The sequence below is a fragment of the Cavia porcellus genome, unplaced genomic scaffold, assembly GCF_034190915.1.
Source record: "Cavia porcellus strain 051 isolate PalLab524CR breed Dunkin Hartley unplaced genomic scaffold, mCavPor4.1 scaffold_7, whole genome shotgun sequence".
In the NCBI taxonomy this organism is placed as follows: Eukaryota; Metazoa; Chordata; class Mammalia; order Rodentia; family Caviidae; genus Cavia; species Cavia porcellus.
The window spans coordinates 49,257,809-49,269,910 of NW_026947490.1; the positions used below are offsets into that span (position 1 = coordinate 49,257,809).

Below are 12,102 nucleotides of genomic sequence, written 5' to 3' on the forward strand. Positions count from 1 at the left end.
CAACCTAAACCACATAGCAAGACCTATCTCAAAAAACAAAAATCAAACATTGCAATTCACCTGTGAATCTAACAGGATCACCTAATCTGGTTAAAAGATAATGTTAAACTCCCACACTATTGCTTATATAAACATACAGAATTATGTCAGACAAAATTTATTTTTATAACTGAACTTATAAATACACAATCCAGAGGGGCTGGGAATTTAGCTCAGTAGCATAAGTACCTGCCTTGCAAGCAGGTGGTCGTGAGTTTGATCCCTGGTACCGATAAAAATGAAAAAGACAAAAAAAAAAAAAATACACAATCCAGAGATCTACTTTAAAAGTAATTTTTAAAACTGAGTATATTAGGGGCTGGGGATTTAGCTCAGCGGCATAAGTGCCTGCCTTCAAGCAGGCAGTCGTGAGTTCGATCCCTGGTACCAGTAAAAACAAAAAAGACAAAAAAAAAAAAAAAAAACAAACAAGCATTGTTATAAATAAATAAATAAAATTGAGCATATTTTGTTGATACTTTAGGATGTTTCCTCTGGTTGTGTATTTTCTATGCAAAAATATTTGACATCATTTCATGTTACTACTTACTTGTACAGGTTGCCACAACATGAGAAATGTTGAAAGGATTCTGAAAATATGAGATATAGCTGATAATTTTGTACATTCATGGGCATTTAGTCCCAGTATACATTGAGATTGAACTCATGACCTTATGCTTGCTAGGCAAGCACTTATACCACTGAACTAAATCCACAGCCTCTCCCCTGAGTATGCATTCTTACAGGCAGGACAACTGACCACATGTACCTGGGTACCATACTGTGTTCTTTTGTAAGTGTGATTAAAACCAAAATGTCTAGAGTTGAACCCATAAAATATACATTTATATGAGTTCCCTCACTATGAAATGTCATATTTCTAACAGAAGTCATGTAAAAATAAGGACTTCCTACATTTTATATTTATACTTACTTTCAGTCTGAATTTGTTCATGTTTGCTGAGGTTATGGGAGCCACAAAACTCTCACATTATCTACATTAGGTTTCTCTCCAGTGTGAGCTCTTTCAAGTATTTCAAAGTCAGTGGAGAACCAAAGGGTTCCCTACATGGATTACATACTTCCATTTCATGTATTTGGCTGCATGGGGAAAAACAAAGCTTTTTCTACATTGTGTATGTGTTCAGATTCTCTCCATGGTGATTTCTTTCTGTAGGTAATTATCTTTGTTTATTGAAAGATTTTCCATATTACTTACAGAGAAAATGGCTTTTCTCCACTGCAAGTCCTTTCTTGTTAGTGTAAGTCACATTACATAATCACAGCTCATTTCCTCTGTGACTTTTTAAATGTCTATAACAATTTCTGGAGCAACTGAGGGCTTTTTCACATTGATTACATAAATGGGTTTTCCATCTTTGTGGGTTATTTTATATATTTGGCAACTACTGTGTGTGCTGAGAGCATTCCCACGTTGCTTACACACATAGGGTTTCTCCCTACTGTGAGTTCTTTCATGTCTGAAAAATACAATGTTATTACTGAAGGCTTTCCCACATTGTGTACATGAATAACAAGCCACTCCACTATGATTTCTTTTATAGATTTGCACATAATTGTGTATACTAAAGGCCTTTCCACCTTGCTTACATAAAGAGGACTTCACTCCATTTTGAATTTCTTCACTGCAATCAGAGTAGATTTTCCCACGGTTTGTATTCATAGCCTTTCTCTCCAGGGTTTGTTTTGCATGCTTCTGAGAGGACTGGGAATCAAGGCAGGTTTCCCATAATCACTACATTTAGACAGCTTGTCTTCAAATTCCTCACACTCATATGATTTCCATGCAGTGTGAGCTGTGTTTTGTTTAGTGATAAATCAAACCGCGTCAGGAGCTTTCTACAAACAAGGCTTTCAGGTGGTTTTGTACCCGGTGGTTCATGTTCACATTAGGACCTGAAGTCCAAAGGACAGTTCTCTATGTTACTGGCCTGATTTATACAGCATTTCTTCATTTCTTCACATTTACACTCACCTTTAATCTGCTGGTCATTCTGGTTTCTTTCCCCAGTTCATCTCATTTCAGGACTCTGGTCCTGCACCATTATGATGTACTTCTTGAGGGTCTCCTAGGGTCCTTCCCACATGGCCTGAAGTTGGGAGGAATCACAGAGCAAGGTGGTGTAGCCAGCTGGGCAGCTCTCAGAAACACGATCAGGATCTGAACTTTGGTTTCGCCACACGAGAAGCTGAGCGGATTTTCATTTGGAGCTGCGCTACATGGCAGAGAGGCAGAGCAGGAATGTAATTTTGCCAGGGATTAAATTCCACCAAACAGTTTTTAATAAGCTGGCAATTGTTACATCATTGTAGCCTCAATAAGCTATTTTATTAGGTACATGTACGTTTGGAATTACTACATGTTCATTATGAGTTTAATGTTTTATAATTATAGTGATCATCTTTAGTCCTAGTGATGTGTTGTTCCTTAAGCTTTATTATGTCTGAATTATATAGCGTATATCACCTTTCTTTTTGTTAGACTACTCTGGTAAATCTTTTTCTATTAACTTTTTCTGTTTACTTATGTTTTAATATATTTTGAACAGAATAAATGTGATTTCAAAACTCTATTTTGTCTTTTAACCAGCAAGTTTTGTCCATCTATAGTTGTTACAATAGCCAATATATTTGTATTTGTATTCTATAAATATAGTACTACAAATACAACTATTTCTTCTATTCTTTTTCTTCTTTTGGATTGCTTCATTTGCATTAAAATGAATCATGAGAATGTTGAAGCATTTGAAATAAACTGAAAAGCAATACTTCCTATTTCTATTGCTAATCTAACAAAAGAGTCAAGCTGAGAGCAGCTGTCCCTAAACCCGGACTTGACAGATAAGCAAAATTTCCCCCAAAGCATTTATTAGCAATATAGAGTTGTCAGCTTTTCACATTTCCAAGTTAGAGAATTGACAAAACTCTCACACTCACAGCTACTATTGTTTATCCTGATTATAACTTTATTTTTAAAAAGACATTTTTTCTTCTAAAAAAGACATTTAAAAAGTTATCTCAGTTTAAAGATCATTTGGCGGGGTAAGTAAAAAGCATTAATGTGTGTTATGTGCCTGTATCAATTTTTCACCGTGAATGTAATCATTATGTATTGCAAATATGTACCAATAAAATTTTTTAAAAATGTAAAATGCTTTTTGGCAAATATATATACAATACAAATAGGTGCTGGTGTTTAATATAAGATATAATATGCATATATAATTTCTCCACAATCATATTTATGTTTCTAATTTCACTGAAATTTTAGAAAACTTTGACCTGTACCTCAACGAAACTCACTGAACCAAATACAATTGCATAGAAAGGAAGTCGGTTCTGGGTGGAGGCTCCAAGTTGTCTGGACTTGTATTTCCTGACTCTCTGGTTCCCAGAGACTCGGTCCTGAGCTCGCGAGCACTCAGGGTTGAGGGTGGCAGGCTAAGAATTTCTGCGTTTAGATACTTAGATCTGGATACGTCAGTGTGAAGGGTGTGCAAGTCATTTACACTTTGCATGTGCAACTCGAGTGCCTTTCAATCAGGTGGAATTGAAGATTAATTTTGTTACAGGAAGGATCCTTACTTAGATTAGATTTTGCTGTGCATGATCAGACAATATTTATAGGCTTTATTAGGAGTCAACGTGTATGCACATATGCATACAGAAATCGTCTAGCTCAGGAAAAAAATCTTATTTAGCGTAGTTTTTTGAGTTAAAACCAACAGAACTCCCAGTCCTCAGACGGTATCTATTTTGGATTCCCCAAAGAAAGAACGCTTCGTTCATTCATCCTTTTCTGCTCCCCTTTTCTCAGTCTCGTGGGATCAGAAGCCGAGTCTCCCAGATCTAGCGAGATGGTGGGGTGGGGTTGGTCTGGACCGCACGCTGCTGTTCGGAAAGGTGATGATGGTCCTTCTGGGGCAGATCCAATCGCGAGTTCCCGGACACTCTGGGCACCGCGACTTTATTTTTCAGTGAATTGAGCTGGCAGCGGCCAGTTTCTTCACCTGTCTCTGTGGCGCAATCGGTTAGCGCGTTCGGCTGTTAACCGAAAGGTTGGTGGTTCGAGCCCACCCAGGGACGAAAGGGAGAATTTTGTAAACCGTGACTTGTGGGTCGTGGGAACTTAAAAATCACCTTCCTACCTAACCGGTGAGTACGCCCCGCACAGCTGCGCTGTGTCATTCTTGAAATTTGCTAGGAGACTGCAGCGGGCGATTGCTGGCTGAGGTTTGAATGTGGTGAAACTTTTAGCTCTGTTATTAACCACTGAAATGGCGTCATCAAACTGACCCTTTGTATTTCCTGCCTCAGTAGAGGGGCAGCACATCCGGAACCTGAGTCCTGAGTTCTCCACCTCCTATGGCTGAGAGCCTCAAAGCCCTAAATGTGTCTAATTTCAGTTTGCCCCCTCCCTGCGACCCTCTACTGCATTGGGGAGATGTGGAAAGCAAGCTGCCTAATCTATTGAGTTCTGGTGAGAGGACAAAGCTTTCTCATTAATCCAAACCAATCACTGACAGTTTTGACAAAAAAGAATTTTTAAAGATCATGTTTTATTACCAAGATTTTTCTATCTTCTGAAAATAGCACACAAGATCTTGTAAAACACTTTATTAAAAGCAAGAAATGCTGTCTAAAAACAGCCGAAGCACAATAGTTAAAGCTTTTTTCTGTAAGCAGCCGTTGTCATCTCCATCTCCTCCCCACTGGCACTGGCAGGCTGAAGGATTTCAGTGCTTCATCCTTTAACTCAGGGAACTAAGGACGTTTAGCATTGGTTACCCAAAGACTTTTTAATGAATAACATGAACTAAGTTTTATGTAAATTAAATATAAAACAGAAAAGCTGATCTTAGCCAGGCATGGTAGGGAAAGCCTATAATGCTGGCACTTGGGAGGCTGAGGCAGGAGGATTGCTGAGAGTTTGAGACCAGCCTGGGCTACAAAGTGAGGTCAAGGCCAGCCTGAACTGCATAGTGAAATCCTGTCTCAAAAAAAGAGGAAAAAAAAAAAAAAAAAGAAAGAAAGAAAAGCTGGTTTTACATTTCCTGCCCCTCCTCTCTCTAATTCTCACTACCTTGGTCAACAAAAACCTCCTAACCTTCTGCCCACTGCTTCTACAGACTTGTGGTTATTGCTTTCTTGACATGTTTTTCAGGTTAGACGGGGAGATACCTCTGTCACCCAGGTTTCTCTGTACTTTTCTGAATCCACTCCCTCACCCCTTAGCCCCCTTCCTATGCCAAATTTCTATTCAGTGCATTATGAGGATTCATCATGATATACTCACAGGCCACCCCAATTCTGTCAGAGACCCCCCAGTCCCCACTCAACCCAGGAAAACTCAAATCCACATCACTAGCATAAGTTCTCTTTACTCTGCTGTGCTCCTTGCCAGAGAAAGGAGTCTTATCTCTGGGCCCAGAGAGGGGTCTCCTTGTGTGTCTTGGACTTCCCTGTTCTTTCTTGGCCACTTTTTCTCCTGCATTCTGCTAAATTGCCTGATCCCTAGTGGCTCCCACATTCTGTCTGAAAGGGGTTTGGGGTTTCCCTGAAGGCAAGCAGCTCTGTAGCAATGAATGCACCACTGCTGTTCCTGCCCTTATTCATTAACACCCTTATCTGCTTATTCTTTTGTTTACAGGGCTTCTTATACATTTCTGTCCAGAGCCTCTGGTTGCTTTTCTGGGAGACTGTGGTTGGGGTGGAGAAAACATACAGCTCTGAGTCTTCTGGGCCCGAAGCTACTCCTAGGGCATCACTGTGGGTCCCCGAAGATCATAGGCCTTTTCTTCCCATTAGATAACAGAGAAAAACTAGCCCGGATCTGAGTTGTGATTTTCCTGCTGTTGAGGAAATGCCTGACAGGGGGATGAGGAGGTTGCAGATCCATAGAGAGGTTGCCAGACATGGTGCTGCTGCCAGAACTAATCGGTCATTTGTCTTGGGCCTGACTCCATTTAAAATTGTACTCTTCCTTGTGTACCATTGATCTTCGGAGGTCTCGCCGAACAAAGAAATACAGCCCAGTGTCCACCGCAAACAGCAGTCCCATCATCAGGCAGAAAGCGATTTGTTGCCACAGTGGGAAGAGCGGTGCGATGGATGGACCTAACAGAAGTAGAGAAATGAGGAAAATGACAGTCGCTAAGGCAGAAATTTGGAACGAACTGAGAGATCAACAGGGAACAGTGTTCCTGACCCCTGCCAAGGGACAGGTTTTCAGGCATGAGCAGTGGGGGCCCTGGGGGACACGTTTGCTCCTTCCCACTGATTCCTGATCTTAATGTTCCCTGAGTGAGTTTGGCTCATCCTCAGCCACAGCTTTTGCTTGTTCGGTGGGGAGTGTTCAGCAAGTGAAGTTGTCTTAGAGACAATGTTCTTGTCTATCAACTGGCACAAACTTGTGGATTTCAGTATCATTTTTTTACTTTTTTTTTTTTTTAAAGCAATATCTCTCTATGAATTCCCAGGCTGGCCTTGAACTCAAGGTAATCCTCCAGCCTCAGCCTCTCAAGTGCTGGATTATAGGTATGTGCCACCATGTCCTGCTTAACTCTTAATTTAAATTGGCCACTATGACATGAAGGTCTTTCATGTATCCTTTACCCAGATTCATTGATCATTAATTTTGCCCCATTTGCCTATCTGGGCCCTTTCTTAACCATTTAAGAGTGCAACAGGCCTCTTGAATTCACAGGTTCTGCCCCTGAAGACTCAACCAACTGCAGCTGAAAAAGATTTGAAAAAGCCCAGCATGGTAGCCCATGCCTGTAATCCCAACATATAGGAGGCTGAGGCAGGAGGATGGCAGTGAGTTAGAGGCCAGCCTGGGTTACATCATAGTGAGTTCAAAGCCAACTTGAATTGTAGAGTGAGATTCTGTCTCAAAAAACAAAACAAGACAATCTAAAAATATTTTCTGTCCTGGGATATGGATGTCAGTCCAATTCTTTCACTTTTTCCGAATGGTTACATATTCAGATTTTTAAGTCCTTGATGTGACCTTAGGGACAATGATTATTTTATTTCTGTATTTTACCTCAATTACTTCATCTGTAAAATGGCCTCATTATTACCTATCCATAATGTGGTAAAGATCAAATTAAATACATATAAAAAAAAATCAGCACATTGGAAGAAAGGTAGCCTGTTTAATAAGCGGTGCAGGAAAAACTGGCTTTCCATGTGCCGAAGACTTAAACTAGACCCATGTCCACGATCATGCACTAAACTAAAGTCAAAATGGATCAAAGATCTAAATATTAAGACAGAAACACTATATCTACTGGAAGAAAAAATAAGTAGAAACCTTGAGGACATAGGGATAGGTAGAGAGTTCATGAACAAAAACCAAACTGCATGAGAAGTACTTCAAAGAATCAACAATTGAGATCTCATCTTATTAAAAAGTTTATGCACATCAAAAGAAACCACCAACAGAATGAAAAGAAAACCCATGAATTGGGAAAAGATTTTTTGCCAATGTCCCTCAAACAAAGAATTTCTATCTAGAATTTATAAAGATCTGAAAAAAAACAGGCCCCCAGATTTAAATACCCAATCAAAAAATGAGCTTCTGAGATGAATACACACTTCTCAGATGAAGAAATACAAATGGCAAATAAATATATGCAAAAAGTTTCAACAGCATTGGTCATTTGAGAAATGCAAATTAAAACAACACTGAGATTCCATCTCACTCCAGAAAGAATGGCTCTCATCAAGATATCAACCAATAACAAATGCTGGTAGCGCTGTGGGGAAAAAGGAACCCTTCTCCACTGTTGGTAGCAATGTAGACTGATTATAACTACTGTGAAAATCAGTATGGAGATTTCTCAAAAAACTAGAATTAGAGTTCCATTCCACCTAACTATTCTCCTTCTGAATATTTTCCCAGAAGAACTAAAAGCACCAGACCTCAGTGATATATGTTCAAAACTGTATTTATAGTGATACAGTTTGTAACAGCCAGCTCTTTGTAACAAACCAAATGCCCAGTAACTGAATGATGGATAAAAAAGATGTAGTATTTTTATACGATAGAATACTACTCAACTTTAAAGAAGGATAAACTAGAGACTTACAGGTAAATGGACGCAACTAGAAACGATACTCATCAGTGAAATAAACTCAGACTCGCATGTGTAAGCACCATTTTGGCTTGCTAGTATAAGAAACTGAAAGAGTAAATAAGACCCAAAACTTACAATGGATATAGTGAAAGGGAAAGAAACTGCTCAAAGGGAAATGATATCATTTGATCAATTTTGCATGCTGTTTGTGGTAACCTGAGCAACTATTTTGAAGACAGAAATATGCAATATAACAACCATTGTTATATTCCTATTATCTTGTTTTGAAATCCTATATCGCTATTATTTGTTTGTTTTGTCATTTTGCTTTTGTTGTTGTTGTTTTTCATTTGTTTGCTTTTTTTTCTCTTAAAAAAAATCAGGGACCAGGGGTATAGCTCAGAGGTATAAGTGCCTGCCTGATAAGCGTGAGGTCTAGAGTTCAATCCCCGGTATCAGATCAAAGCCAATAAATACCAGTTATCTTTGTTAAGAAGAAGAAATTAAGCTGCCTAGAATCTACTAGCTCAGGCATGGTGACATAGCAAATTAACCACAAAGACAAAATCCACGTCCTTTAACGTGAGGAGTTGAGGAGATTCTGCTAGTCTGGCTCTGGGCTACAAAAAAGAGGTTGATGAGTAGAAGGAGAGCACTTAAGATGGCCAGCATGGCAGGTATACCACATCAGGCCAGTGTCAGGGTAAAGCCAGGCTGTTTTGTTTGTTTTTGTGAGTTTGTTTTTTGAGACAGGGTCTCACTATATAGTTCAGGCTGGCCAGGAGGTAGGGTAAACTTCATAACAAGACTTGCCTCAAAAAACCCCAAACAAACAAAGAATTCAGGCTGGCCTTGGGCTCATTATGTAGTCCAGACTGACCTAGGACTCAACTCGCTGCAATCCTTTTACCTCAGCCTCCTGAATGCGGGGATCACAGGCTTGCCTTACCACGCCTGGCTAAGCACCAGGAGTGCTGGAGCAAATTCTGTTTCTACCCCTGCTGTCACACTGTAGAGTGAGTGCCACCTCTCAGCTGCCCCTTAAGAACTGGCTGCCACAGAACTGCATGCTTATCCAGTAGGCTGGGCCCTTTGGGGTCTCTCTGAGTTTCCAGGAGGGAACTCTATAACAGAAGTCTGTGGAGTCAGGGATTCCCCACCCCCCAGTTCCTCTTGACACACCTAGGGCTGCACCACTCTCACCTTGGAAGGTGATAGCCACAATCCCTGAAGACTTGTTGTTGTGTCCAATAAGCCCCCTGCAGTAGTAGGAGCCGGTGTGATTGACTGTGGCTTCTGGGATGTGGAATTCAGAATTGTTATGAAAGAACTTCTTGGGTTTGCCATTCTGCAGGTAGGTGACTTTGTATAAACGCTTGTTCTTCCAGCTGTGGCACCTCAGCCGAATGGACTCCCCCTTCTGGAACACCCACTTGGAGGTCTGGAGCACTAGCCAATCTGAAAGACACAGAGAGGACTAAGGCTTTGGCCTCTGCATTCAGCACAGGGCTCTTGAGTTTTTCCAACACTGGGAATTGAACCCAGGACTTTTGCACTGAGTTATATCTCCAGTTATATCTTTTATTTAAGGGCAGGGTCTTGCTAAATTACTAACTTGCTGGGTTCAAAATTTTGAGACTCCTCTCTCAGCCTCCCAGAGTACTGGGATTGCAAGCGTGAGCCACCATGTTAGTGCAGCTGATGCTCCCTTTGGATAGGACTCTTGGAAAAGGAATATTTGTCAGCCAGATCCCAGGACATAATGAAAAACCAGATGGGGACAGTCCTACAAATCTCTTCTTGGGGAAAAACTCACTGGGCCCTGCAAAAAGAGCTAAGGTCACACTGAGACCTTCTCTCTGATGAAGGAGACACACACACACACTCGGAACATAATCTCAGAACAAGAGGGCTAGGAAAGCCAGAAGGAAGGTGGGTGATGTCCACAGGATCTTTAGACTTAGATTCATCTTGACAGTTAACAAAGATTCATGGCGAATTCTAGACCGAAGCGGGGAAGTGCATTGGAAAATGACAATTTGCCCCATTAGATAAAAGGTAAATTTCAGGAGGAATAGGCAGTTGTAGGAATACCAAAAGACCCTTGCAGGAGTATTCCATCCTCACCAGCATGGACTTGTAGCTGCACTGAGTCACTGAGTGGGGAGAGGTCCGTCTGGCACTGGTACTTGCCACTGTTCTCAACTTTGATACCGCTGATGAGGTAGCTGGGGGCCTGGCTCCCGACGATGTGCGTTCCGTTGTGGAACCACCGTGTGTTGTTATTCTCAGGGGGGTAGGCTCCCTGGCATGTCAGAGTCACATTGTCGTCCGTGAGCACCCTCACCCACGGAGGGTCTAGGAGCACCACGGCCTTTGAGGGATCTGCTGAGGAGCCAAGAGAAAGGAGAATGAGGAGTGATGACCGAGCAGGCCCCACCCTGGCATTCTCATGGCAGCGCAGAACCAGAGCGGGCACTGTGCAGCCACGGTGGTGACTCAGCCTGAAGGCATCTTGGCTGGCAGGCACTTGGCTCCATTTGTGGCCTGCCCCGTAGTTTGGGAAAAACTAACCAGACAAGCACAGGAGCAAGCTCTACTGTTGCAAGAACCGCTCCTGTTCACCCCACCGCGGGAATTGTCTGTGTGACGGCCATTTCTCCCTCCCCACATGTGCCCCATTTGATCCATCCAAGACTATGAAGCAAACTCACCAGCTTTTGTGACAGATGAAACTGCAAGGAAAAAGAAAAGCATGAATCAGATATTGGGTAGAGTGAGGAATCAGGGCAAATGCCCTGCAGCCCAGGATTCCTAAGAATTCAAATATTTAGAGTAGGTGCCTCCCCTACTGCGTGTCCTCTGGTCTCCACTGACTGTGTCTCCTGCCACAGCATCACCCTCATCCCATTTTTGACACCATCCCCTTACTCCTCATGCCTTGTTCAAACTCAGGGTGATGATGGAATTTCTTCAAATCAAGCCATAGGAGCGATCTTAACCCAAGACCCCTGGCAAGATTAGAAATTAAGCCTACTTAAACAGACTTCAATTGAAAGAGACAGACCTCAGGGATCATCTAACCTGTGCTCTTCAGTTGACTTATAGGAAATTGAGACCCAGAGGGATGACAACTGCTCCCTGAATCCCTCTTCACCCTGATGACACACTGATCAGACAAGAGCTCTGTTCCTTTCTAGCCCTCAGACAGTTTGTCTCATCCCTGGCCCCAAAAGGGTTTCTGCCAAACCCAGGGCTTCTTAGCTTCTCCCTTAGGCAGAGTGACCCAGACTTACTTAGAAGTAGCAGAGCCGACGGTGGCAGCAGGTGCCACATACTGCTGCACCCGAGTGACAAATCACCACAGATATCAGGAACCACCCGTAGGGGAACTAGCTGACCAGAACAGAGGAAGTAAATAGTCTCTCCCCCAACCCCAGTCCATCATTCATTGGGTTCCTTTTCCAGGAAAGTCATCTGATTTCTGAATCCAAACTCTGACATATGAGCCCCATGACAGAAGAGCAGGAGGGGAAGAGCCTGGAGGACAAGCAAGGTGGTTCTGACCCTCATGTGCTCCCGCTGAGCATCTAGGGGACACACAGAAGCCATCACAGTCTTCCCTTGGCCATTTCAAGATGCTTGCCCCCATCTCCTGAGTCTACCCAGACCCAGGAATCCTACCCTCACTGGTACCAGGGCAGTGCTGAGTTATATAGTTCAGGAAGGTCTGGCCCCTCAGAGACCCAGGCCAAGGCAGGTCAGTGAGTCAAGTGGCCCGATCCTAGGACTCCTTACCAGCAAAAGTGGGGGCGTAGCCAGGAAGTGGTAAGGTTGTCAACCTCCTCTTCTCAGTCCAGTGGCTCCAACACATATGAAGTGTGACCAAAATATATTTTAAATTTAAAAAATTGCTACAGTAAATGAACATTGCCATTGATCTCCCTTTAAGTATTCC

General features: G+C 42.2%; 1 protein-coding gene and 1 non-coding gene across 3 annotated transcripts; one reads left to right on the plus strand and one right to left on the minus strand.

Moving 5' to 3' along the window:
- Positions 1–4,072: 4,072 nt before the first annotated feature.
- On the plus strand, positions 4,073–4,146 carry Trnan-guu (transfer RNA asparagine (anticodon GUU)). The gene has a single exon. It is a non-coding gene; the product is annotated as a tRNA-Asn (tRNA).
- Positions 4,147–4,600: 454 nt separating this feature from the next.
- LOC101788791 (low affinity immunoglobulin gamma Fc region receptor III-A) lies at positions 4,601–11,628 on the minus strand. 2 transcript variants are annotated; one of them, XM_013149245.3, is made up of 5 exons: positions 11,441–11,628; positions 10,859–10,879; positions 10,272–10,532; positions 9,348–9,602; positions 4,601–6,177 (listed from the first exon to the last, which is right to left on the minus strand). In XM_013149245.3, exons 1-5 carry the CDS (start codon positions 11,478–11,480, stop codon positions 6,002–6,004), a joined length of 753 nt encoding a protein of 250 aa, XP_013004699.1. In that variant the 5' UTR covers positions 11,481–11,628; the 3' UTR covers positions 4,601–6,001. The 2 variants fall into 2 exon arrangements, with proteins under 2 accessions (XP_013004699.1, XP_013004700.1); XM_013149246.3 differs by having other exon boundaries at positions 10,272–10,529; positions 11,441–11,573.
- Between the last annotated feature and the right edge of the window lie 474 nt (positions 11,629–12,102).